Source organism: Capra hircus, chromosome 20 (genome assembly GCF_001704415.2).
Source record: "Capra hircus breed San Clemente chromosome 20, ASM170441v1, whole genome shotgun sequence".
In the NCBI taxonomy this organism is placed as follows: Eukaryota; Metazoa; Chordata; class Mammalia; order Artiodactyla; family Bovidae; genus Capra; species Capra hircus.
This window is the reverse complement of record NC_030827.1, coordinates 3953651-3981229: the sequence shown is the minus strand read 5'-3', so window position 1 is coordinate 3981229 and position 27579 is coordinate 3953651. Positions and strand designations below refer to the sequence as shown.

The 27579-nt window shown below is 49.3% G+C and overlaps 1 protein-coding gene across 1 annotated transcript in view; it reads left to right on the top strand.

Annotated features, from left to right (window-relative positions):
• STK10 (serine/threonine kinase 10) overlaps positions 1-27579 on the top strand; it is a 130365-nt gene that overhangs the window by 50412 nt on the left and 52374 nt on the right. The window contains exons 3-4 of the mRNA XM_018065487.1: positions 6036-6084; positions 13042-13191. Coding sequence (XP_017920976.1) covers positions 6036-6084; positions 13042-13191 — 199 coding nt within the window. The remainder of the gene's footprint in view (positions 1-6035; positions 6085-13041; positions 13192-27579) is intronic.

Below are 27579 nucleotides of genomic sequence, written 5' to 3'. Positions count from 1 at the left end.
ATTGGTTGAAAAGACTGGTCTTTTTCCACTGAATGGTCTTGGCCCCTTTGTTAAAAATCATTTGTCTATATATGTAAGGGTTTATTTCTGGGATGTCATTCCGTTGGTCTATGTGTCTGTCTTTATGCTGTTTTGATTACTGTAGTTTGTAGTAAGTTTTGAAATCAAGAGGTATGAGACTTTCAATTTTCTTTGAACAATTTTTTCCAACTGTCCTTTTTCAAGGTTCTTTTGGTGCTTGGGGTCCCTTGATATTCCATATGAATTTTAGTATGAATTTTTTCAGTTTCTATAAAAGATGCCATGGGCATTTGGTAGGGATTGCGTTGAATCTGTAGATTGTGTTGGGTAGTATTGACGTCTTAACAAAGCCTTTCAGTCATGCATAGAGGATGTCTTTCCATTTCTTTGTATCATCTTTAATGCTTTTCAGCCACGTTTTGCCCTTTTCAGTGTACAAATCTTCCACCTTCTTAGTTTAATCTTATTCCCTCTTTCTAGATAGTCCTAAGTATTTTCTTCTTCTTGATGCTATTATAAATGGAATTGTTTCCTTAATTTTCTTTTACTGGATTTTTCATTGTTAGTGTCTAGAAAGAAGCCCAGTGTGTTTTTGATGTTGGTTTTTTGACTACACTGCAGCATATTAAGGAGAAGGCAATGGCAACCCACTCCAGTACTCTTGCCTGGAAAATCCCATGGGCGGAGGAACCTGGGTGTCTGCAGTTCCATGGGGTCACACAGAGTCAGACACGACTGAAGTGACTTAGCAGCAGCAGCAGCATATTAAAAGGATTATATACCGTGACCAGTGAAATTTATTCTTGGAAGCAAGGATGGTTTAATATATGAAAATCAATGAATACAACAAACTGCCTTGGGAGAATAAAGGTGGGAGAACACATGATCATTTGAGCTTATGAAGAAAAAGTATTTGACAAAATTCAGCACTTCCATGAGAAAAACATTTAACAAATCAATAGAAGAAAAGTATCTAAACATAATAAAGGTCACATATGAACAACTCATAGTGAACATACTCAGTGGGGAGAGACTAAACACTCTAAGACCAGAGATGAGGCCAAGATGCCTACTTCATCACTTCTATTCAGCATAGTATTGGGAGCACTAGCTAGCACAATGAGTTAGGAAAAAAGAAAGACATGCAAATTGCAAGAAGAAGTAAAATTAGTTCTGTTTGCTGACGACAAGCTCTTATATATAGAAAACCCTAAAGAGGCTGTTCTGGGCACGGTCCTGCTCGGACTTTCATTGTGGACAGGCGCAGCCCCATCCCTTTCCATATGAACAGATGCATCTGTAGCCATGGGTGATTTTAGGCCAGTACGTTTCATTAAGAGTACTTCTGATATGAAATTTTGTAACATAGTCGTTGAATAAAATGTAGAAAATAGACCAAGAATAGACCAAGATGGGGAAACAGTGGCAGACTTTATTTTGGGGGGGCTCCAAAATCACTGCAGATGGTGATTGCAGCCATGAAATTAAAAGATGCTTACTCCTTGGAAGGAAAGTTATGGCCAACCTAAAAAGCAGAGACATTACTTTGCCGACAAAGGTCTGTCTAGTCAAGGCTATGGTTTTTCCAGTGGTCATGTATGGATGTGAGAATTGGACGATAAAGAAAGCTGAGTGCTGAAGAATTGCTGCTTTTGAACTGTGGTGTTGGAGAAGACTCTTGAGAGTCCCTTGGACTGCAAGGAGATCCAACAAGTCCATCCTAAAGGAGATTAGTCCTGGGTGTTCATTGAAAGGACTGATGTTGAAGCTGAAACTCCCAGTAGTTTGGCCACCTGATGTGAAGAGCTGACTCATTTGAAAAGACCCTGATGCTGGGAAAGATTGAGGGCAGGAGGAGAAGGGGACAACAGAGGATGAGATGGTTGGACATGAGCTTGGGTAAACTTCAGGGGTTGGAGATGGATAGGGAGGCCTGGCATGCTGTGGTTCATGGGGTCACAAAGAGTTGGACATGACTGAGCAAGTGAACTGAACTGAAACCTTTTGTGGGTATTGATGTAATTTTTCCATTCTCTTTTCTAAACAGGCTATTTAGTAATATCCTAAGGCATTCAGATGATTGTTTTCTTTTTATTTATTGTTATTATTACATTTATTGAGATAATCATTTTATTAATTAAACCTCATGTATTTCTATAAAAGCGCTAAGAAATTCATATTATAAGCTCCCTGTGACTGAGAGCGGGAAATGTGAAGTGTTAAGACCCGTGTAATGGAACCCAGTGTGAACCATGTCATGAAAGAGACATTATTTTTCTCTTTTACGTCATATAAAAGGCACCGAGACATGAAACTTTTTAAACTAAAAGGACTGAAAAAAGCCACTTTCAAAAAATAAAAAAGGAGAAGAAGAAAAACCAAACTGTATTTTGCCACATGTGAGAGTACAGTTGGGCAGAATTACAGAAAGTTAATAAACAGAACATCACTCTGACATAGACTATGATTAACTCCAAATGAGGACTGCTGTTTCAAAAAGAGCTTCACATTTTGAAGTGTAGTTTACAGGACAGTCATCTTCTAAAGACACTTCGTCAGGGTCCACATACAAATTGTAGAATATTATAGATTTAATCCTGGTGTAGAAGGAAAAGTTGGTACATTTATTCATGGGAGTAAAACCAAAGCTAAACTCAGAGCTTCCCAGTAGCTGGCGCAGAATAATAATGATAACGGAAGATGTCTGTTTTGAGATATTAGTCTGCCATCTTCTCTGTCTGCTGGCTTTCCAAATAAAGTCATATTCCTTGCCTCAAAGAAAATAAAAAGTAAGAAAATACGGGAAGTGCAGGGCATCATGGAGGTCTCAAGTTGCAGAAGAGGAAGCAAACTAGATTGGCAGACTGCTTCAGCTTTCCTACTGCTGACCTGGGAGGGGAGGGGTCACGGGGGCCTTGTGTAAGGGCCTTGTGCAAGGGCATTGTGTAAGGGACAGTTTCACTGAAAGATGCAGGAACCGCCCAGGTTTGACCACTTCTCATACTGACTTTTGATACTGGCAGTGGGAGTGTTGATGAACTGTAATTCTGGGAAGGCATGTTTTTGTAGGAAGCCTAAATAGGGACAGGGAGGCCTGGCGTGCCGCGATTCATGGGGTTGCGAAGAGTCGGACACGACTGAGCGACTGAACTGAAGTGTGATCTTTCTAGAGATTTCCTTTGCTAGATTCACCAAGGGCATATTCGTTGGTGTAGCTTTTGTATTGGACATGTCGTTGGCTGTCTGATGACACTGGGGGGAGAGAAGATTAGTACCACTTTCAGATGAAGAAATCCAGGCATGGGGACATTAAGTGGCTTACCTAGGTGCACATAGCTAAGAAGGAAGCCAACTTGAAGGGCTTCCCAGGTGGTGCTAGTGGTAAAGAACCTGCCTGTCAGTACAGGAGACATAGAGACATGGGTTTGATCCCTGGGTGGGGAAGATCCCCTGGAGGAGGCCTTGGCAACCCACTCCAGCATTCTTGCCTGGAGAATCCCATGGACAGAGGAGTCTGGCGGGCTACAGTCCAAAGGGTCGCAAAGAGTTGAGTAGGACTGAGTGACTGACCACACACATGCCGGCCCTCGAGGCCAAGCCCCGCTCCTTTTCCTCTTCAGCTGGCCGTGGTAGAGGAGGAGACGGCTGCGCCTGCCCTGTGCCTCTCTGTGTGTGAGGCTCAGGCTTGCTGCTTGATACAACCACCCCATCGGATCCTTAGAGTGGTTCTGGGGGCGTCTCTAGCGTTGTCCCATTTTACAGAGAGGTAGGTCATTGCCAAGGCTGCGTAGTCAGTAGCTGGTGAAAACACTGACCTGGGTTTGGTGGTGGGACTTGAGGGCGTGCAAGAAGTCAGTGAAACTGCGCATAAACATTTGTTCGTATTTGCATCTTTCTATATGAGGGGTGAGAAGGTGGCTTTCATGGGGTCTCAAAACACAAGACAAAACAAACAAAAAAAACCCTGAACCCCTGAGCTCAAGAAAGAAATCCTGGAAACAGTTCCTACTGACTGAGTCTCACGTGCTGCCCATCAAGGCCTGGATGACTGTCACTCCTGTGGGCTCTGGGTGTGCCATTCCACCATCTTATAGGCCACATCCATGACTTGTGTGGTGACTGAGCTGGGCTTCCCTTCCACTCCTGCCTCTTGTGGCTCGGCTTTTTCTAGCAATTAGGATTTGGGGTTCTCTTTTGTAGCGCCAAGCATCATTAAAAGGCAGAATGGTATACTGAGCTTCGTGAGGTTGATGCCCGTATCCAGGGCGCTCTGACCCTGGGAACAAGCCTGGTTGGTTGGTGGTTGGTTCAGTGAACACTCGAGTGAGTGAGTTAGTGGAAGAAAGAAGTACCACTTCCTCAGGTACTGGGTTGCAGCATGTTAACGCATCTCTGATGACATTTAGTTAGGACGATATCACAGTGGTAAAGAGTAGTCCAGGGGAGCTGGGGCACGCCTGACGTCCTCATGGCCAAGCAGGACCAGAGTGACTGTGGGAGCATCAGGGGCCCTGTCCTTCCCCCCTGGCGGGTGGGGGTGTGTGAGCGCGTGGACAGTGCCTTGCCCGCCCCCTCCCGTGGCGTGTGGCCTTGTCCAGCACGTGGCAGGCCTGTCTGCTGCCCTGGGCTGAGGGAGGGCGCCACAGCCTTCCCCTCCCTGTTACCCTTTTCTCTGGTGTCCCTGACCCAGCTTAGAGCTCCCTGCTTGACCTCCAGGGGTGGCCTGTCCCCTAAATATAGCTCAGAGGTGGGGCCCAGCTAAGAGGAACAGCATCAGCAGCTCCGTCTTAACAGTTGAGAAAACAGGCTCACACGGTTGAAATGACTTGCCCAAGGCCGCAACTAGTGAGCGGTGGGCTTGGGACTTGGGTCCAACCAGGCATCACCACATCCTCATATTTACAGCGCCAGGAAGCCTCTGGAAAGTCAACTACAAGTTAGGAGGCCTCGTTGAAACACTGAAGCAGCTCCTCCCTCCTATGGCTGGAGAGCTGGCTCTGGCCTGAGATCTGGCTCTGGGCCAGTGAGGTCACGGCTGAGGTTTTTTTTCTTTTCTGTTTAGAGCAGCGGGCCTTCTTGAGCGCCCCCCAGGCACTGTGTCTGACCTTGAGCTGGAGGAGATGCTGGGAGTGCCTTGAAGTTTGTGTCACTTTCTGCCTTCCCCACCCATCTCTACCTGCACTTTAAAAAAAGAGAAAGCATCTTCCTGTATATATGATATGAGCCCAGAGTCGGCCAGAAAGAGCGAAGATGGGAGTAGACCAGGGAGGGGCCGGTGTCAGCACCCCCGGCACTTGTGACTCTAACTGGCTCTTTCCATTTGCTGCACTGGGCTGGCGGCCCCTGAAGGCCCACATCAGGTGGCTCTCCCAGGGCCTGCTGCCTGCCACCTGTTGGATGTGTGCTGAGTGAATGAATGAATGACCTGGAGGTTAGGAAGACCTGCTCTCCATTCAGGAGCCACTAGACAACCTGTGTGGCCTTGGTCAATTACAGCTCCTTTCTGGGCTTTGATTTCTCTACCTGAGCTGGGCTTCAAGGACCTGATGTTCTGATGCTCCAGGCTCTGGGAGACGGAGAAGAGTCAACAGACAGGTGCTGGAATTCTCCGAGACTTGGCTTTGAATTGTAAGAAGCAGGGTGACTGGTGGGTGGGGGTGAGTGAGCGGACAGGCCCGATCAGAGGAGAAGGGAAGGATGCGGGCTTGGCTGAAAAGGCTGTTCACTGAAGCTGCAGGTTTCCATGGTGACTTGTTTTTGTTTTTGTTTTTTCCCCCTCTGAAAAATGAAGTGCCCAAGTAATTCCTGGGTGTGAGAGCCTCCTGTAAGAACTGATGTCAGGTTTCAGGGGTGTAGGGGCAGATTGGACAAACCCCTGGGCAGGAGCGAAAGGGGCCGAAGAGCAAATGCATGAGGTGCTAGCGGACCTGTCTGATCGGGGCCGGCCCTGGGGGGCTCCTGATTCGTGGGCTGGGCACTTCTGCTCATGTTACTTTGCCTTGTGCTTTCTGCAGATTATGATCGAGTTCTGTCCTGGGGGAGCTGTGGATGCCATCATGCTGGGTGAGTCATTTCTTTTCTTTGGCCTCTCTGAGTGGCTTGCAGGATCTTAGTTTCCTAACTAGGGATTGAACCTGTGTCCCCTGTGGCAGAAGCATGGAGTCCTAAGCACTGGATGGCCAGGGAAGCCCCTGGATAAGTCCTCCTTGATGCTGTCGAGCACTGGGATCCATCACTTTCCTACCCTGGTAATGCCCGTGGTCTGTTTGAGTACCTTCCCACTCTGTCCACATCTGGGAGCAGGGGTTGGGTTACTGGAGAGGATGCAGGGTGCTCAGAAGACCAAAACTTCTCGTTCAAAGAGCCATATGTCCTTGAGTGGATCACTGGCTCCCTCAGGCTGTCTGGGTGTGAGGCTGGTGTGCTGCCCGCTTGCCGAACCCCAGAGCACTTGTAGGAGGTGAGAATGAGACCCCTGAGGGAGGTTCTTTGAAAAGCGGGGATCTCCACCCATTGTCTCTCAGTTCCCCTGATGGAACTAACTGGTCCAGCTCCAGGCGGTTTGCTCTCTGTTGGTGGCAGCTTGAAGAAACTGCCATTACTATTTTAGAAAGCCAGGTGGGATAAGAGAAGCTGGCATGGGGAGAGCCGGCCCAGTGAGAGCCAGGTCGCAGCTGCAGCTCTGTGGCCAGGACTTGACTCTCCCACAGATGCCTGCCGTGCTCAGAGGGTCTTTCTGCCCTAGGTTGTCGCCCATCGCCTTGCAGAGCTGTGTAGAGGGACGAGCCCAGGCTTCCTGAGGGCCATCCCAGGTTCCTCGGCTTGCTAGCTGCGGGGCGCTGGGCTGGCCCCTTTGCAGCATGGGGGGAGCGTGCGTCTGGCGCATCACTGTATGGCCGCTTTAGTGTGTTAATGCCAGTGCTCGTTCTGATCCTGCTGGCCGTGACTTGCTAGCTGTTATACATTTTTGGCTCTCAGCTCTCCTGAAGAGCAGAAGGATGAGGTGCAGGTGGGGATGTGGTTTCAAAGGGGACTTAGGCTCATCTGCAGTGTTGCAGCTTTTTTTTATTAGGACGAAAGTGTTCATGCATTGGTGTGTAATCAAAAATTTACCTTAAAAATTGACCATGCTGTGTGATTCCAATTATATGCCTTTCTAGAAAAAGATGAAACTATAGGACCAGATCTAATTAGTGATTGCTTCGCGGCTAGAGTTGGGGGTTGAAAGGGGGACAGTGGGGAATTTTGGGGAGTGATAGAAGTATGTATTCTATCTAAACTGTGGTACTGTTGGTGTGACTACATACAGTTGCCAAAATTCACAGAACTGTACACCCAAAAAGGCGAATTTTACTGTATGTAAATTGTATCTCAATAAACTGGACTTTAAAAATGTGTCATAGGGACTTTCCTGGCCATCTAGTGCTTAAGACTTTGCCTTCCGGTTCAATCTCTGGTTGGGGAGTCAAGCTCTCACATGGCTCCTGACCAAAAATACCAGAACATAAACAGAAGCAATATTGTAACAAAGTTAATAGCAAGGCTTTAAACCATGGTCCACATCAAAACAAAAGAAATGGTTTTAATTGTGTTATGTCTGTCTACCTCTTTGGATTATTATAAAGCTTTCATGGAATTACACACCCAGCACTTTATCCTTGTGCTGGCGCATTGTAAAGGCTCAAAGAATGGTGGCTCTGAGGCCATCCTCCTCCTCCTCACTTTGATTTTTCCTGTTTCATCTATGTAAGTAAACCAGACATGAGCCAGGTACACTTTTGACATTTAAAAATTTGCTACAGACATTCCAGCATAATCTGAGGACCAGCGTAATAGTCATCACCTTTCCTTGACTGTGTTCCATGCTGAGACATTAACATGCTTTATCTCTGGAGCCCTGCCTTCATGTCCTCCTCATTCCGTTTTACAGACCAATAATGAAGATGCAGGGAGATAGAGTGACTTGCCAGAAGTCACATGGCCAGTAAGAGGCAGTGCCCAAGTTCAGGCGCAGTCTGTGTGGCCCTGAGGTCCTCACAGGCTCTGCGATTGGACCCCTGCTGGGGGAGGTGCAGGGGTCGAGGACGAGGCTGCAGGGAAGGAGTCATGGACCCAGAATGATCCCTGGTTCAGGAGCCCTGCTCCGGAGCCGGGCTTCCCAGGACACTGGAGGCAGCGCCTCCACCCTGGCTGGCATGCTTATTTTTACTGAGCCTGAGGGATCTGACCTTGGGGATTCCTCCAGGTGCTGCAGGGGAACCTGGAAGCCCCAACCAGAGGGAGGCCTCAGTGCAGTGCCTTTGCCCACCAGCCTGGGAGCCTTCAGCCTAAGGACCACGCAGGCAGGACTGTGAGGCTGACCTCAGCCCGGGAACTTGGGCAGGAGCAAGAACTAAGTAATCACAGGCTGCCCTTGTCTGTCTTGGGTGGCCCAACACCATGGGTCATGGTGAAGACTTCTGACAAGATGTGGTCTGCTGGAGAAGGGAATGGCAAACCACTTCAGTGTTCTTGCCTTGAGAACCCCGTGAACAGCATGAAAAGGCAAAAACGGAGGACACTGAAAGAGGAACTCCCCAGGTCGGTAGGTGCCCAATATGCTACAGAAGATCAGTGGAGAAGTAACTCCAGAAAGAATGAAGAGACAGAGCCAAAGCAAAAACAACACCCAGCTGTGGATGTGACTGGTGATGGAAGTAAAGTCCGATGCTATAAAGAGCAGTGTTGCATAGGAACCTGAAATGTTAGGTCTATGAATCAAGGCAAATTGGAAGTGGTGAAACAGGAGATGGCAAGAGTGTGAATGTTGACATTTAGGAATCAGTGAACTAAGATGGACTGGAATGGGTGAATTTAACTCAGATAACAATTATATCTACTACTGTGGGCAGGAATCCCTTAGAAGAAATGGAGTAGCCATCATAGTAAACAGAAGAGTCTGAAATGCAGTACTTCAATGCAATCTCAAAGACGACAGAATGATCTCTGTTCGTTTTCAAGGCAAACCATTCAGTATCACAGCAGTCCAAGTCTATGGCCTGACAAGTTGATCTCTGGTTCCTTTGCCTTTTCTAAATCCAGCTTGAACATCTGGAAGTTCATGGTTCATGTACTGTTGAAGCCTGGCTTGGAGAATTTTGAGCATTACTTTGCTAGTGTATGAGATAAGGGCAGTTGTGTGGTATGCTGAAGAAGCTGAACAGTTCTATGAAGACCTACAAACCTTCTAGAACTAACACCCAAAAAAGATGTCCTTTTCATTATAAGGGGCTAGAATGCAAAAGCAGGAAGTCAAGAAACACCTGGAGTAACAGGCAAATTTGGCCTTGGAGTACAGAATGAAGCAGGGCAAAGGCTAATAGAGTTCTGCCAAGCAAACGCCCTGGTCATAGCAAACACCCTCTTCCAACAACACAAGAGAAGACTCTACACATGGACATCACCAGATGGTCAACACCAAAATCAGATTGATAATATTCTTTACAGCCAAAGATGGAGAAGCTCTATTGAATCAGCAAAAACAAGACCAGGATCTGACTGTGGCTCAGATCATGAACTCCTTATTGCCAAATTCAGACTTAAATTGAAGAAAGTAGGGAAAGCCACTAGACCATTCAGGTATGACCTAAATCCAATCCCCTATGATTATACAGTGGAAGTGACAAATAGATTCAAGGGATTAGATCTGATAGAGTGCCTGAAGAACTGTGGTCAGAGGTTCATGACATTGTACAGAAGGCAGTGATCAAGACCATCTCCAAGAAAAGGAAATGTGAAAAGGCATAATGGCTGTCTGAGGAGGCCTTACAAACAGCTGAGAAAAGAAGAGAAGCTAAAGGCAAAGGAGAAAAGGAAAGATATACCCATTTGAATGCGGAGTTCCAAAGAATAGCAAGGAGAGATAGGAAGGCCTTCCTCAGTGATGAGTGCAAGGATATAGAGGAAAACAACAGAATGGGAAAGACTAGAGATCTCTTCAAGAAAATTAGAGATAACCAAGGGAGCAAACTTGGGCACAATAAAGGACAGAAATGTTATGGACCTAACAACGGAAGCAGAAGATATTAAGAAGAGGTGGCAAGAATACACAGAACTATACAAAAAAGATCCTCATGACCCAGAAAACCACAATGGTGTGATCACTCACCTAGAGCCAGACATCCTGGAATGTGAAGTCAAGTGGGCCTTAGAAAGCATCATTATGAACAAAGCTAGTGGAGGTGATGAAATCCAGTTGAGTTGTTTCAAATCCTGAAAGATGATGCTGTGAAAGTGCTGCACTCAATATGCCAGCAAATTTGGAAAACTCAGCAATTGCCACAAGACTGGAAAAGGTCAGTTTTCATTCCAATCCCAAAGAAAGGCAATGCCAAAGAATGCTCAAACTACCACACAATTGCCCTCATCTCATACGCTAGCAAAGTAATGCTCAAAATTCTCCAAGCCAAGCTTCAACAGTACATGAACCATGACCTTCCAGATGTTCAAGCTGGATTTAGAAAAGGCAGAGGAACCAGAGATCAAATTGCCAACATCCTTTGGATCATAGACAAAGCAAGAGAGTTCCAGAAAAAACATCTATTTCTGCTTTATTGACTACGCCAAAGACTTTGACTGTGTGGATCACAACAAACTGGAAATTTCTTAAAGAGATGGGAATCCCAGACCACCTGACCTGCCTCCTGAGAAATCTGTATGCAGGTCAGGAAGCAACAGTTAGAACTGGACGTGGAACAACAGCCTGGTTTCAGTAGGAAAAGGAGTGCGTCAAGGCTGTATATTGCCACGCTGCTTATTTAACTTCTCTGCAGAGCACATCATGAGAAATGCTGGGCTGGATGAAGCACAAGCTGGAATCAAGATTGCTGGGAGAAATCTCAATAACTTCAGGTATGCAGATGACACCACCCTTATGGCAGAAAATGAAGAAGAACTAAAGAGCCTCTTGATGCAAGTGAAAGAGAAGAGTGAAAAATTTGGCCTAAAATTCAACATTCAGAAAATGAAGATCATGGCATGTGGTCCCATCACTTCATGGCAAATAGATAGGGAAACAATGGAAACAGTGAAAGACTATTTTGGGGGGCTCTAAAATCACTGCAGATGGTGACTGCAGCCGTGAAATTAAAAGATGCTCCTTGGAAGAAAAGCCATGGCTAACTATTAAAAAGCAGAGACATTACTTTGCCAACAAAGGTCCTTCTAGTCAAGGCTATGGTTTCTCCAGTAGCCTTTTCTCACATGTATGGATGTGAGAGTTGGACTGTGAAGACAGCTGAATGCCGAATAATTGATGCTTTTGAATTGTGGTGTTGGAGAAGACTCCTTGAGAGTCCCTTGGACTACAAGGAGATCCAACCAGTCCATCATAAAGGAGGTCAGTCCTGAGTGTTCATTGGAAGGACTGATGTTGAAGCTGAAACTCCAATAGTTTGGCCACCTGATGCAAAGAGCTGACTCATTGGAAAAGATCCTGATGCTGGGGAAGATTGAAGGCAGGAGGAGAAGGGGTGACAGAGGATGAGATGGTTGCATGGCATCACCGGCTCGATGGCCTTGAGTTTGAGCAAGCTTCGGGAGTTGGTGATGTATAGGGAGGCCTGGCATGCTGCAGTCCATGGGGTTGCAAACAGTTGGACACAACTGAGCGACTGAATTGCCCTGGTGGTTCTGCAGTGTAGACTCCAAGCTTCCAGTGCAGGAGCGTGGGTTTCTATGATCCTGCTTGCCCCTTGGCATGCCCAAAATATTTAAGAAAGAAATAATCATGATGGCTCACAAAGCCCTGAGCATGGGATGTTGTCCTGGCCTCTTCTCATGCCCTTCCTCCCACTGCACCCACTAGGTCGCACACCCTGTCATTCCTACCTCCCTGACCCAAGTCAGGAATCCTTCCTCTGTGAAGCCTTGGCCACCACGTAGCCCTCCTGGACTACCGTGTGGCTGCCAGCTAAGCCCATGCCCACTCTTGTTCCCCTGCAAGCTCTTCACTTGCTGTGCCAGGAGGAATTTTTTAATGCAAAGCTCAAGTTGTATCTCTGTCCCTCTCAGAACCTCTCCTGGACTGCCCATTGCACTTCAGAGAAAACTCAGCCTCCGTATCTCCTGCCGACCTATAACCTTCACTTCTCCATGCAGGGAGGGGAGGCTCCCTCGCGCTTGCTGTTCCCCTGCAGGAATACTCTTGTTTGTGCTCCCCACCTGCTCAGAGAGGACAGCCCTGCTGTCTCTCAGTGAACACTGTGTTGTATGTAGAGTGTGTGTGTCTGTGTGTGTGGTGTGCGTGCGTGTGTGCATCCAGGGCCCCAGCTAGTGCCCCAGAGGCTTTCGGTGATGGCCCCTCTCCTCCCACATCTTGTGCCCCACCATCACCAGCAGCCTGTTTACCTTTTTTCAGCGCCAGCTCCTGTCGCCTCCAGGCCACTCCTTTGGCTGGTTCCTTGACCTGGAATACCCTGGCACCACCTTTTCTCCTCTCAAACATCTGTTCTTCCTTCAAGACACAGCTTGAATGCCTCTTCCTCTGGGGAGCCTCCTGATTCCCCAGGTAGAAGGGCTTGCTGCCCTCCCTCGCCCCCAAGCCCCCTGTGTTCCCAGCACTGCTTGTCATTTCCATGCCTCTCTGAGACCCTGCACCCGGCACGGAGCCTGACCCTCAGGACCTGCTCACGGAACGGGTCTCTGCCCCTCAGAAGGGTTGTGTTTGCGTACCTGAGCTCTGAAGCCCAGCTGGCTGTTTTCAGTCTCAGATCTGTGACCCCTACTGTGTGACCCTGAGCAAGTGACTTGACTTCTCTGAGCATCAGTCCCCTCACCTGTGAAATGGGGAAATGCCTGTCCCGTAGGGTTACTGTGAGCCCAGAGCAGGTGGCGTATGAAGTGCCTGGCAGGGTACCTGGTGTACAGTGAGGGCTCAAGCATGTTGGTGGCTGGTGTGCCTCTTGCGCCTGCAGGAGCCTGACTTCTGGTTGCCTGCATTGAGCGCTTGCTGAACTGACGTGTTCTCCTCTCTGTTGCCAGAGCTGGACAGAGGCCTCACTGAGCCCCAGATTCAGGTGGTTTGCCGCCAGATGCTGGAAGCCCTCACTTTCCTGCATGGCAAGAAGATCATCCACCGGGACCTGAAGGCCGGCAACGTGCTCATGACCCTCGAGGGGGACATCAGGCTGGGTAAGGGGCGTCTCGGGCAAGGTGGGGAGGCAGAGCCCCGCACTGCCCCGCTGAGGTTCCGGCCCAGGCTCTGTGGACAGGAGGGAGTGTGAGTCCGCACTCCCATGGGATGCTGAGGTCCTTCCAGGTCTGTCCCTGTCCAGCGGGGCACGGTGCCCATCGCGGTTCCATCTAACCCAGGGTTCTCAGCGGAGGGAGAGTTTATCCCCCAGGGACACTGGCAGTGTCTGGAGACATCTCTGATTGTCGCAACTAGGGGTGGGGAGAGACCACTGGAACCTGGTTTGTAGAGGCGATGGTTGCCCAGCATCCTGTAGCACAGTCAGCCCCTCACTACCAACCATGATCTCATCCACGGGCTGGCAGCGCCGCAAGGAGGCACTGGTCCAACCCCTTTTGCTCTTGCTTCCGATAGACAGAATGTGAGGGAAAGTGACAGCTGGAGGTCCATTTGCAGGTGGAAAATAGTACATTAGGGGCATATATCGAAACCTTATTTTTTTTTTTCATTATGAATCCCCTCTTTGTTTTTTTTTTCCAACTGCGGTAAAATATACATAGGGTTACCAGATGACACAGCGGCAGAGAATCCACCTGCCAATGCAGGAGACGCGGGCTCGACCCCTGGGTCAGGAAAATCCCCTGGAGGAGGAAATGGCAAACCCACTCCAGTGTTCTTGCCTGGAAGACCCCATGGACAGAGGAGCCTGGCAGGCTGTAGTCCTTGGGGTCACAAAGAGTTGGACCGCACTGAACAACGGAGCACACACACAAAACACACACACGTAAAGCTTTCTGTCTTAGCTTCTTGCCAGCGCCTAGTTCAGGGGCATGGAGCGCGCTCCCGGCGCTGTCAGCCGCCACCGTCACGCGTCTCCGGGACTTCATCACCTGCCCGAAGCGCGCCCCTTAGGCAGCGTCCCTCCCCGCTCGCTGACCCGGCTCCCGGCAGCCACCGTTCTCCTCCAGGTCTCTCTGAGCATGACTGTTCCGCAAGCGTGATCGTCTGTGTTCTCGTGACTGGCCTATTTCTCCTAGCACAGCGTCCTCAAGGCCCGTCCATGTGGTAGCACATGCCAGACTTCTTCTTAATACAGTTTTAAGCCAAAATAACACATGCCTGTGTCCTCTGCTTTTACTGCCTCCTTTCCCTGTCCCCACCCCCGGGACAATAGCTTTTAGCTCTTCCCGCATCTACTTCAATGTTGCATAAATGCCTATAATGCTATTTTTTAAAGTAGTGATTTTCATTGTTTGATGAAAAAGCTCTGTATGTTTGTTATAGAAAACGCCCACAGTACAGGAAGGTTTAAACGGGAAGTCAGAAAGTGCGTGCAGTCTCGTCCTCCAGACCTTGGCCCTGAGGGTCATCCCAGTTACCTCTGCCTGCATCTTTGTCCATAGAAGGATGTGTGGATAGAGAGGATTTAGGGGGTGACATTATCAGTAGAGAGATGGCAATCTCTTGTTAATCGTTTGACTACATTCAATTCTACTTTCTACCGACGTCCTCCTCTGGTGGTAAATAGTTCATTCACCTGCAGCCGCTCCTCTTCCTCAGCCCGGAGCTTCCAGCACAGAAGTGGCGTTAGGTGCGGTTTCTCTAGCAGCGCCCCCTGTCTCCTTTCTTTGTTTCTGGCTGTGCTGGGTCTTAGCTGTGGCACACGGGATCTTTGTTGCGGTGTGTGGGCTCCTCTCTGGTTGAGTTGCACAGGCCACAGGGCGTGCAGGCTCAGTAGTTGGAGTGCTCAGGCTTAGTTGCCCCGGGTTATGTGAAATCTTAGTTCCCTGAGTAGGGGTTGAACTCAAGTTCCTTGCATTGGAAGGCAGATTCTTAATCATTGTACCACCAGGGAAGTCCCTACCTTCGTCTCTTTAAGGAACATTTTAATTATGTCCACAAGAAACTGTACCACCAGCGAGCCAGAACCATAGCAATAATCAGGATGCGCACAGAAACGGCACGGCTCCTCCATCCCCGCTTTGAGGACTCTGAAGCTCCGAGACGGGGAGGGCCTGCCACAGCCGTGCTGAGGACAGAGGCAGGGCCGAGCCCAGGCCGCTGCTCACCTCCCGGCTCCCCCACTGCCGCGAAAGCCGGGAGCTGACAGCTGGAGGTCTCACACGAGCGATGCAAGACCAGTGGCTTCTCAGATTTAATGTTTCTTGGTCACCTGGTGGGCTTCTGAGTCTCAGCTTGCTGGGTGCATCTCTTGGGGCTTCTGTCTATGGAGGGGGCCAAAGAACCTGTGTTTCTCATAAGCTCCCAGCTGATGCTGCCGATCTGAGGGACCACACTTTGAGAACCACAGCTCTGAACCCTCAGGGACCAAAGCCTGGTCAGTGGTAGGTAGCATCAACATTACCTGGGAGCTTGTTAGAAGTTCTCTGTCCCCCAGAGGGTAGGGTTGGTGCTCTCTTGAAGTGAGCTATGTGAGAGGGCTTCTCATAACCAGGCATGAGTGAGGCCACACTCGGTTCTGTTCCTGAAAACAAGGCTCCCTGGGACCCTGAGGCCCAGCCCCCACCTGCTATGGCTGTCCTCCTGTTTCATCCTCTTAGCTGGAGAGGTTAAGAGCTTGCACCCTAGAGCCTGAGAGTGTGTGGGTGCTCAGTCGCTCAGTCGTGTTTGACTCTTGGCGACCCCTTGGACTGTAGCCTGCTAGGCTCCTCTGTCCATAGGATTCTCCAGGCCAAGACACTGGAGTGGGTGGCCATGCCCTCCTCCAGGGGCTCTTCCCGACCCAGGGATCGATCCCAGTTCTCCCGCATTGCAGGCGTGTTCTTTACTGTCTGAGCCACCAGGGAAGGCCAGGGGGCCCAGGAAACCTGGGTTCAGATCCAAGTCTGCGCCCAGCTCTTTGACCTTGGATATACATGTTACCTCACCCGCTGCCTGTCGACTTTCTCATCTCTGTAACTGAAGCGACGATGAAGGCTCATCCAGAGCTTTGTGATACTGGTTATAAGAAGATGGATAGAGTAAGCTCTCCAGAAAAGCCAGCTGTAATTACTGTTGTTTTGTTAAGTGTCTGGTGTGTGCCAAGCCCTGTCCTGTGCTGGGCTCTGGGGACAGCAGGACAGAGACCCCCGTCCTCCTCTTGCAGGCTTCCCAGGCCAGTAGGGAGACGCCGGAGCATCGGGGCCGGGGAAGGAGCCGGTGCTGGGGTGCGGGTGTGCAGGGAGGGGTGGCCTGTTCCCCTACCTGGGCCTGAGGGTTGGGTGTTTAGAATTCTAGAGACTTGGTGAGAGGATAGTTTGAGCTGGGTTGTGAAAAGGCAGGTGGGTACTTGCCGGGTAAACCAGCTTGGGCAGAGAGGTCTAGCCTTGTGGGCAGAGGTGCCGAGTAAGGCCCGGTAGGGTATTTTGCGGGCAGTGATAGTAAAAATAATAACACATACATTTGGGTCTATGAAGCATCGTCTAGGTGCCAGCCATTAGACAGAGCGCTTTCTAGATGTTATCTCATTTACTGAGCACTCCAGGGGACACTGGGGAGAGGGGAGGGGACCGTACCCATCATGGTGCAGCACCGAAGCCCACGCTAGCGTGAGATGCTCAGGGTCGGTCCATGGAGGCGAGAAGCAGCAGAGTTTGGACTCGGGTCCCTCTGGCTCTGGCTGCTAGTGGACCGGCTCTGTCAAAGGTGGAGGGAAGGCAGGGAAGGGCCAGGTCAGGCAGAGTCTTGGGACAGGAGAGGCTCATGTGCCCTGGGGAATTCAAGGCAAACCTTCGGCTCAGCCTTCAAGAACGTGTCAAACAGAGAAGGCAGGACAGAGAGCCTGGGTCTGCAGCAGCCTGAGGGGTCAGCAGGGAAGCTCAGGTGGAGACAGCAGGTGAGGATGTGCCCGGTGGGGCCTCATTTCCCATGCTGTTTCCCCCACCACGACCCCGCAGTCCGGGGCGTGGGGGCACTGACTTACCAAGCAGACTCCAGAATCCCACCTGGAACCCAGCAGAGATGGGACAGAAGCAGATGGGGGCATCAGCTTTCCCAATGACTTGGCCGATGCTGTTGAGAAAACCAGGAAGCTAACTAAGGAGGAAAAACAGTTCAGAGGGGGTTGAATGTGTGAGTATTTACACAGTTACCGCTGGGCCCTGGGAGCTGTGGTGTGGACGCCTGCTGAGACCTAATATTCTGTTTTGGAAAATCATCCTTCCCCATGGGGCCTGGAATCTGCAGCCTGGCAAGCAGTGGAGGAAGCTTGGGAGGTGGGGTGGCAATCTGTCTGCCTCTTCCTAGGTCCCCGGAACTGTCTGGGGCCCCTGGAGGCACCCCCATCCCCCTGCATGGCCTTATGCAACCCAGGGCTGTGTTAGAGAATTGCTCAGCAGCTCTATCTCCCAGGCAAGGATGTCGTCTCACTGGAGACACTGTTTGTGTTTCTCAGTGTAACTGGAATACATGGAAAGCAGCACAGCGAACTGAGCAAAGTGTGGGTCCTAGACACAGACAAGCCTGGTTCAGATCCTGATTCTGCCACTTCTGAGCTGAATAAACACATTTAACCATTCAGGCCTCAGTCTTTTCATCTGTGCAATGGGTGTAACAACAGACTCTCCCCGCAGAGTTGTGACCTGTGAGCTAAAGCACAAAGTAACTATCACAGGGAAGCTAAGGGTAATGTTCCTCTTGCTGCTAGGCATTTGGTTTCTTCCTCGTGTGAAGTGTTTACTTCTATCTAGGATTTCAAACTTCCTCTGAGATTCACTGGATAGTTGCCAAGCAGAGCAGGCATTCCAGCTCTGGGTGGGTGTGAAGAAGTTCTCCCTGGCTGGTGGGGATCCGTTTGTGCAGAGAGAGAAAGGAAGAGTGTCTGCTGTCTGAGACAGCTGGGATATAAAGGAGGGTAAGGACTCTGAGATCCAAAGATCTGTGTTTTTGCCCTGGATCTGTCCTTGGCCTTGGATGAGTCAGCTAACCCTTTTGAACCATAGTGTCCTCAGAAAGAGTGGGCTAATGGTTCTTACCTCATGAATTGGTGTGATGATTTAATGAGATGCTACATGCAAAGCGTCTTAAGGTGCCCAGCCCATCAGAGAGGCCTGTCATACGTTTTTTCCTGGGCTGAGGAATGACGCAGTGTTGTCGTGAGGAGTGGTCCTCATTCTCCAGAGAATCGTGTTCCTCTCCCCAGAGGTGCTTCTCTGAAGATGGGAGGGGAATTTCACAACTTTTGGGATCTTTCAGTTCCAAGATGAGGTCTGAACTGCCCTAAAAACCAGAGTGCCTGACACAGAGCCCAACACACTGTGGGTGCTCAGTACGCAGTAGAACCTCGTATCGCCGTTCTTTTGGCGGCTTATGATGCTGCAGGATCCCTCGTTTCCGAAAGCGCCCTGACAATCAAGAGCCCTCGCAGGTGGGCCTGGCAGGGGCCGGTCGCCTGCCTCTCACCCCCACCTGGACCCTAACCCCAAGGCCCTTTCTGCTGCTGCCAGCGGGCTGGAGTCCTGGTTCTTTTATGATGGCTACCAGGCACTGAGCCAGTGTTTAGCATGTAACTCACCGAATCCTCGCAGACTGCTGCTAACATTCTACAGAGGAAGGATTTGGCACCTAGAGAGGTTAATTAACTTACCCAAGGTTGCAAAGCTAGTCTGAGGAGCAACTGGCTTCAGAGCCCAAGTGCTTAACCACTACCCTCCTTAGACTCTCTTGGTGGCAGATGATAGAAGCTGGTCTCATGTGACTTAAGGCAGACAGGATAATGTGTGTATAGGGTGTACGGAACCTCGCTGGGACGGATGCGAGTTGTATGTTTGCAGCTTGAGATGTGTGGCTGGACCCTGGAGAACAGTGCTGCCCTGAATGTCGCTGGTTTCTGCCCTTCTGCGCATGCGGGTTGGGCTCTCAGCGCAAGCCCTCACACACGGCTTCAGGCAGGTGTTCACTTTTCCCAGCACCACTTCCTGCAGAGTGACCTGAGCCACAGCATTTCACGTCTCAGAGTCAGTGATCCCAGTGAAGAGCTCTGATGGGCCCAGCGTGGCTCAGATGCAGACTCCCAGTCCAGCTGAGGAGGCCTAGCAAGCAGGCTTCTCTGGTTGGCCCAGCTTGTAGTCACTCTGTGAGAATGGGGCCGGCATATGTATCAGTGTGACAGTCCCCCTTGCCGTCATGGAACAGTGTGGTTGTGGCTGGGGGACATGGTTTTCAAGAAGGGAAAAGATTTGGAGTTGCCAAAAAAACACAACTGCTGTCTACTCTAGACTGACACAGCCTGTTGGAGTAATAGCGACCCAGAAGAGGGAGTGAGTGAGGTGGAAGTGGATGGAAAACAAAGGACGGAATTTGCAATTGACTTGAGAAAGGGGAACGGCTAGAAAAATGAAGAGTTATGGGAGAGAAGAGAGGATGAAGGCAGTGGGAGGGGGAGGCTGGAGACAGAGGGGAGTAAATGGGGAAACAAAGCCCTAATTAGGGGTCCCCTGTATCTGGTTGCCTGAAAAACAAAACAAAAATGGAAATAGAAAAATAGAGCAGTTCTTTCGGTCTCACAGTTGGTTGTATAATATGACCCCATTGGACTTTTCCTGGTGGTACGGTGGATGAGACACGGGACACGGGTTTGATCCCTGGTCTGGGAAGGTTCCACATGCCAAGGGACCACTAAGCCTGTGAGTCAAGACTGAGCCCGCGTGTTGCAACTGCTGAAGCCCCGTGCCTAGAGCCTGTGGTCTGTAATGAGAGAGGCCTGGGCATTGCAACCAAGAGTAGCCCCTGATTGCAGCTAGTGCATAGCAGCAAAGATCCAATGCAGCCAAAACGATATTACTCTAACAGATATGACCCCATTTACTAGATGAAGAAAATGAGGCTCAGAAACATGAAATAGTTTGTCCCAAATCACCGTAGAATCTTTTCACTTCCCTGCTTGGTACTGTTTCCATGATATTCCTAGGAAGGCAGATGTTCTGATAGTTATTATGAGAGAGATTATGGGTTATTGGTAGAAGCCTCCTTCTTTTGAGCCCGGGCAGGCCTCTGGCTGCCCTGATCCAGAGGAAGGAGGCCCCTGGGCTCCCAGGGCTGGGTGGGTGGAAGCCTTTGATTCTCCCACCCCCACCCCAGTTTCAGCAGGTCCTAAACCCTCAGAGAGGCTTCACTGTTCTGTCTGCACTGTGAGGCCTGTGGCTAGTGTTTGCCCGCAGGGTCACTGCCAGCGTTTTCGTTGGGACAGTTTTTGCCAAGTAAGGAAGGGCAGCATCCCTGGCTCCTGCTCACGGCAGCAGTTCTTCGTTGTGGCAACCTGACTGCCCATTTATTTCCAGATGCTTCCTGGGGCAGGTGGCACCACCCTGGGTTGAGGCCTACCAGGAAGGCTCTCAGGTGAGCCCTGACCAAGCTGGACTGTGGACCCCCTGGGCGTGGGACGGAGGGTCCAGGAGAGGAGGACTGCTAGGCAGCGGTTGGCTCTAGCTGGCCTGGCGTTGTCTGGGAAAAAGTTGCTCTTATATTGGATTCTTGTGGTCGCCTGCAGTTAAGGGGACAGATGAGAGTCTCCTATGTAACTTCATGCTGTTCACTGCCTCTCTGTGTGTGCACAGAGTGTGATATGTAATGCCTTTATACTGTTATGTAGTTTTCTGATTATAAAAGTTACGTGTGCTGCTCACACATGTATAGAAAGATATGCACTGTGGCATTCACTGCAGCACTATCAGTAACAGCAAGAAACCAGAAATGGCCCAGTTTACTCCGGTAGAGGATTACTTGAGTAAGTTACCGTGTGTCATGCAGTAGAATCTTTTTCAGTTATTGAAAATGAAGTTGTAGAAAATGATAGTCTTTTGTTAAGATGTATGTACATACTGTGAAAGGGAAAAAACAAGTTGCAAAATAGTATGTTTAATCCGATTTCATTCTTTTAAAAGCAGCAAATGCCTGAACATTTTATATATATGTCTATATATGTGCTTACTCACTCAGTTGTGTCCGACTCTCTGCGACCCCAAGGACTGCAGCCCACCAGGCTCCTCTGTCCATGGGATTCTCCAGGCAAGAATACTGGAGCGGGTTGCCATTTCCTTCTCCAATGTGTGTGTATATATACATACGCATATATGTAAGGGCTTCCCTGGTAGCTCAGTGGTAAAGAGTCTGCCTCCGATGCAGGAGACCCAGGTCCGATCCCTGAGTTGGGAAGATCCTCTGGAGGAGAGCATGGCAACCCACTCCAGTATTCTTGCCTGGAGAATTCCATGAACAGAGGAGCCTGGTGGGCTACAGTCCATAGGATTGCAGAGTCAGACAGGACTGAAGCAACTATACAGCAGTGTGTGTGTGTGTGTGTGTGTGTGTGTACACACATACACATATAATTTTTTATGATTTTGTTTACATATGTGATTTTTATTTATATCAATAAGTCTAGAGCTAGATGCAACAATTTCATAAGTGTTTATCACTGCCAGGATTATGGACACTTTTTATTCTGTAAATGTCTGAATCTTTGATAATCAGCCTTGCCTTGGTAATAAGTAAATATATTTATGAATGGCTATATGACTCGATGGACGTGAGTCTGAACCCTGGGAGCTGGTGATGGACAGGGAGGCCTGGCGTGCTGGAATTCATGGGGTCGCAAAGAGTTGGACATGACTGAGCGACTGAACTGAGCTGAACTGATATAGGTAGATACAGTCCTATAGCCAACTAGGAATAAGACCCACAAAGAAGGAAATTAAAGTCCCTTCTGATCTTGCCAGAATGTACCACTGTCAGCTTCCTTCCATCTTTTTTCTGTGCTCAGAAAGTTGGGACCAGAGAGTGGTAAGGGACACGGACTCAGCGGCACACCCGTCCTTAAGCTGAGCGACCATCCGCCAGTTACCGAATCTCTCTAAACTTCATTGTCCTCACCTGTAAAATGAGGATGATAATTTCCCCTGCCCCAAAGGGTCACAGATACAAATGATAAATACATAGTAACATATATGCTGATGAGATGCAAGGTGATATGTAGAGCAAGGTAAATGATACCCATAAGCCTCTTTGGGTAGTGCTGCACACCCAATAAGTTGTCAGTAAATAGTAGTTTTTATTAGATCAACAGGTAGTTTTTTTTTTTTCAAGTGCGATCATGGTATATATACATATGTATATAATATATATTTTCCAGTCAGCTTTTTTAAAAAATTGAATAATATCAGATAACCCCTCAAATCGTTAGATATTCCTTAGAAACGTGGTTACTTCATGTTTTTCTTTCATCCCATTGCTGTGCAAACCATGATTAACTTATGAATCCCCCAAAGTTGGCTATTCAGGCGCCTCGTGAGGTTTCTCGCACGACCCTGAGCAGTGTGGTGACGGGCGTGCCTGTGTACGTGTCCGTGACGCTCAGTCTGTAAGCGCACCGCTTAGAGGGCTGCTCAGAAGCAGGGCTGTTGGGTGTGTGCGGTGTGTCAGGCGGTGCTGATACCTGAGGCCAGAGTGCCCTTCACGCTGGATGCGCCAGTTCACACCCCCAGCAGAGTGTGAAGTTCTTTCACCGCATCCTGGCCCCCACTGGGTTTTACTTAAAAACAAAAACAAGCCCCCCCAACTTACCACATGTATTTCAGCTTTTCCAACCATAAAAGCAATGCATACCGTCTATGAAGTGTACACAGTAAAAAATGTGAGGCCGCCCCAGTACACTGCCCCCACCAAAGTCCCACTTCCGGGCAGGTGGTCACGACTAGGTTTGATGGCCTCCAGTCCCTTTTCCGTGTTTATGGATGTCTGTGTGTTCACAGTGTGCACGCGCCGTTCTTAAGATATAACTGGAATCCACACTGTCCACTTCACACTGTGCATTGGGCTGTCGGCACCATGGAGGCAATAGCATGTTATGGACCAGCTTCCAAATTAGCACAAAGGCAAGCTCATCCTTTTTATGAACTGTGTGATTTCATGGTCTGCTGCTGCTGCTGCTAAGTCACTTCAGTCGTGTCCGACTCTGTGCAGCCCCATAGACGGCAGCCCACCAGGCTCCCCCATCCCTGGGACTCTCCAGGCAAGAACACTGGAGTGGGTTGCCATTTCCTTCTTCAATGCATGAAAGTGAAAAGTGAAAGTGAAGTCGCTCAGTCGTGTCCGACTCTGTGTGACCCCATGGACTGCAGCCCACCAGGCTCCTCCGCCCGTGGTCTGAGAGCCTCAATTTCCTGAACTATCCGCCAGTCAGGCTTCAGCAGCAGCTCGGGTCATTTCCAGTCTCTCACTCTTTTGACTAATGCTTTAGAAGCTTCCATGTGTATTTGAAGTCTGGTTTGGGAGTTTATTTCCAGAAGTAGAGTTGTTGTCAGACGTGTTTCTTTTTCCGTTGTTTGTTTTTGGCTGCAGCATGCAGGGAGCATGGAGTCTTCACCCCTGGACTGGTGGGGAAGGCCCGAAAACATATGTCTTAAGACCCAGTTTGGTCTTTTTTTTTTCTGTTTCTTCATTTACCTTGTTGTTCATTTGATAGCCCTGTTGAGTGTTTCGCGTGGCCGATGTGGCATCAGGTACAGCTGTGGACAAAGCAGAAATGGCCTCTTTCCTTATGGAAGTGATAGTTTATAGAGTCCCCACGTGCCTGCTGCTTTGTCTCTGATTCTGGTTTTAAGATAGGAGAAGGGGAGAGAGGAATGTTTTCAACCACAGAGACTGCCTGGTGAAAATCCCCTTTGAACTGTTCGAGGGCAGCTGTCTACCTGTCAGGCGACATGGCTTATAAATTCCATTCAGGGAGCAAACAGATGGGGCCACCCCTACCCCTGCCTTGGCCCAGGGATAGCCCGAGGTTCCTGGGCTTCAGGGAGGGGCCGCCCCCGCCCCGGCTGGGCCCCAGAAGGGGAAGTAGCAACCACCCAAGAAGCTGGCAGGCGCTTGTTTTAGGGAGGACCCTGGGGACCAACTGTGTGTCATTTTGAAAGTCAGTGGTTTCTGCTTTTCCACCCCCTTCTTTGGAAGGGACCAGTGGGTGCTGAGATATGGGAGTGGCCAGCTCCAGTGTCCCTCCTGGAAGCCTCACCCTGGGTCTGAGAGGCAGTCCCTCTTCCCCAAAGGTGTCCTGGGATGGCATGTCAGCCGTTGTTGGTGTTTATATGCGGAGCCAGGCCCACGTTGGGTGCCTGTCCTCACCCCTGAGTCCAGAGGGGTGGTGACGTGTCCAGGCCAACAGGGCAGAGCTGGCCTCTCACCTGGGTTTCCTGGGTTTTGCATCTCACCCTGTAGCTGCTGCTGCTCCCACCCTGAAAAGCAGCAGCTCTCCAGCCCCAGTAGCCAGCCTGTCCCGTGAGCACTTCCCTCAGCTGACCGAGTAGCTCTTGTCCAGTTAGCACTGACTAAGGCTCAGAGGCCAGCAGTCCTGACCATTCCCAGGAGGAGGTCTCAGTATAGCCTCGGCCTCATCCCCGCCTCAGACTCTCGGGAGTACGGCTCAAGTACCCCATGGAATACTCACTATCATGATGGAGCACTTACCACGAGCTGGGCTTGGAGCTGAGTGCCGTAGGTGAGCCGTTTCATCCTCAAGGCAGCCCTGCAAAGTGAGGGCTACAGTCTCACCCTGTGTCACTGGTGGGGGGGACACGGAGGCTCAGAGGCTTGGTAACTGTCCCGGCCCCTGCCTGTCTCTCCCCTTATCTAAGACCACCCCTTCCTAAGACCACCTGGCTGCTCTGCCCCTCCTGGGCCCTCCAGCCAGCTTGTTTCCTCTGCCTGGAAATATGGTCCCCTAGCCCTTGACCTCCTGTCTAAACTAGCCGCGCACGCACCAGCCCTGTCTCTGCCTTATCCCTGCATGGCCCTTCTCATTGCCAGGAGTCCCCTGGTGTGGACGGCCTGTTTCCACCACTAGAAAAACAGGCCAGTGAGGGTGAAGGATTTGTTTCCTCTCTGTGCCTAGAACAGTGCCTGGCACATAATAGATGTTCAGTTGGTATTTGTTGAATGAATGAATTGCCTGGAAATGAAAAAAAATTTTTATGAATTTGAGTTTTTATTTGTGTGTTTCACTGTAGCGCTGTGACAACAGTGACGTCTGTATACCAGAGCGCACACATCAACAGTAAGACGTAGCGTCTCATGGCAGCACTGCGTGTAAGATGGCCAGACCAAATAGTTTTCTGGCTTCTTCCTTAGCTGGACTTCTCCCAGGCCCCACCTTCCTTGTCTCTCGAGCCCCGCACCCCCGTCTCCCCATCACGTCACACGATTGTGAACAGACACAGCTGGTGTTCATGGGATGGCTGGCTGCCTCCACCACTGAAGTTCGAGTTGCCAGAGGGCACGGACTTGGTTTGCTTTCTCCCCGCTGTATTCTCTGCTCCAGCTCGCGGGTGGTTCCAGATGGAACTTAAATGAACAGGTGAAAGAACCCAGCGACACAGAAGGGGCGAAACTGGAGCCCCGGGCTCTCAGGTTCAGGCCTGTCGCTCCACGCCGTGCCCGCTCCTGGTTTGAAATTGTGAGTCTGAGTGAAACGGCCGAGTGTGGCCTCCAGACCCAGGTGGTGGCTCTCAGAGCAGCTGGCTGTTGCCACTCCAGTGGTCTCCCAGTGTCTTGCTTCCTCCCGAGTTCAGCTTTTAATCGAGGTGGAACTTGGCACCAGAAGGCTGGAGCACTGGAGAAAGCTCCTCTTTGTGGTGCTGGCCTCTCCCCTTAGCAATGGGTGGTGGTGATGGATGTGTGTAAAGAGAAATTGTATTAATTTATTTTGTTAGTCCTGAAAGTCAAATGCTTTCGTCATGGCAAACTTCAGAAAAGTGGGAGAAACCTTGTCTCTCTGTCCATGGACAACCGTTTAAGCAAGCTAGTACATCTCCTCCAGTAATTCAGGCTGCAGCTCTGCTCTTTTGCGGGGAGGTAGGGCATAATTCCAACCATGCAGTATATTCAGATAAGCATCCTCTCCCTTTCCTGTTGAGCCTATATAAATACACCAATAAAATAGTTTCCTATTCTATTAAACGTTGAATATTTCAATATTTGTTGTTTTAGACTTCCCGGGTGGCACTGGTGGTAAAGAGCCTGCCTGCCGATGCGGGAGACAGAAGAAGTGTGGGTCCGATCCCTGGGTGGGGAAGATCCCCTGGAGGAGGGCATGGCAACCCACTCCAGTGTTCTTGCCTGGAGAACCCCATGGACAGAGGAGCCTGGCGGGTTATAGTCCACAGAGTCACACAGAGTTGGACACTACTGAAGCGACTTAGCACACATGGTGCTTTAAAATTTTATTTTCCCTACATTTTTATTCAGATATAACTGACATTCAGCACTATGTCAGTTTAAGGTTACATTATAACGATTGGACTTACATACACCATGAAATGATTATCACGATAAAGTTAGCGAATAGCCATTTGTGTGGTTACAAAATAAAAGAAAAAAATTTTTTCCTTGTGATGAGAACTCTTAGGATTTACTCTCTTAACAACTCTCATATATAAAGTATAGTAATGTTATATTTATTTATACATATATTTACTGTGCTTAATCATATTAAAACATATTCAAGTACATTCCTAGTACTTGTTTGTCTTATAACTGCAAGTTTGTGCCTTTTGACTAATTTCAGCTAATTCTCCTTCCCCCAACCCCCGCCCCCCATAGATCCGATCTCTTTTTCTGTGAGTTTGTTTGTTTGCTGACAACACTATATTGATTCCTGGTGTAAAACGTAGTAAGTTGATTTCTCTACACATTATAAGATGATCACTGCTATAAGACCATCTCTTGCCACACAAAGATATTACATTGTGACTGACTATATTCCCTACACTGTACATTTCATTCCTATGAGTCATTCATTTTATAACTGGAAGTTTGTGCCTCTTAGCCTCCCTCATCTATTATCATTATTAAATGTATATTAAAGTTGAATATTATGTATAATTCAGTATTGAAATATTGAATAAAATATTTTAAAACGTTACTGACTATAAAATATTCCACCATATGTGTGTGTATCACACGTAATCTGTTCAGTTATTTAGTCTTCACCTTCTTTCTTGGTTTTCCTGGTGGCTCAGATGCTGAAGAATCTGCTTGCAGTGCAGGAGACCTGGGTTTAATCCGTGGGTTGGGAAAATTGCCTGGAGAAGGGAATGCTACCCGCTCCAGTATTCTTGCCTGGAGAATTCCATGGACAGAGGAGCCTGGTGGAAATACAGTCCATGGGGTCGCGGCGAGTCAGACACGACTGAGCGACTAACACGCTTCTTTCTCATTGTTGTTCAGTCGCTCAGTCGTGTCCGACTCTCTGCAACCCCATGGACGGCAGGACGCCAGGCTCCCCTGTCCTTCACCATCTCCTGGAGCTGGCTCAAACTCATGTCCATCGAGTCGGTGATGCCATCCAACCACCTCATCCTCTGTCGTCCCCTTCTCCTCCTGCCTTCAGTCTTTCCCAG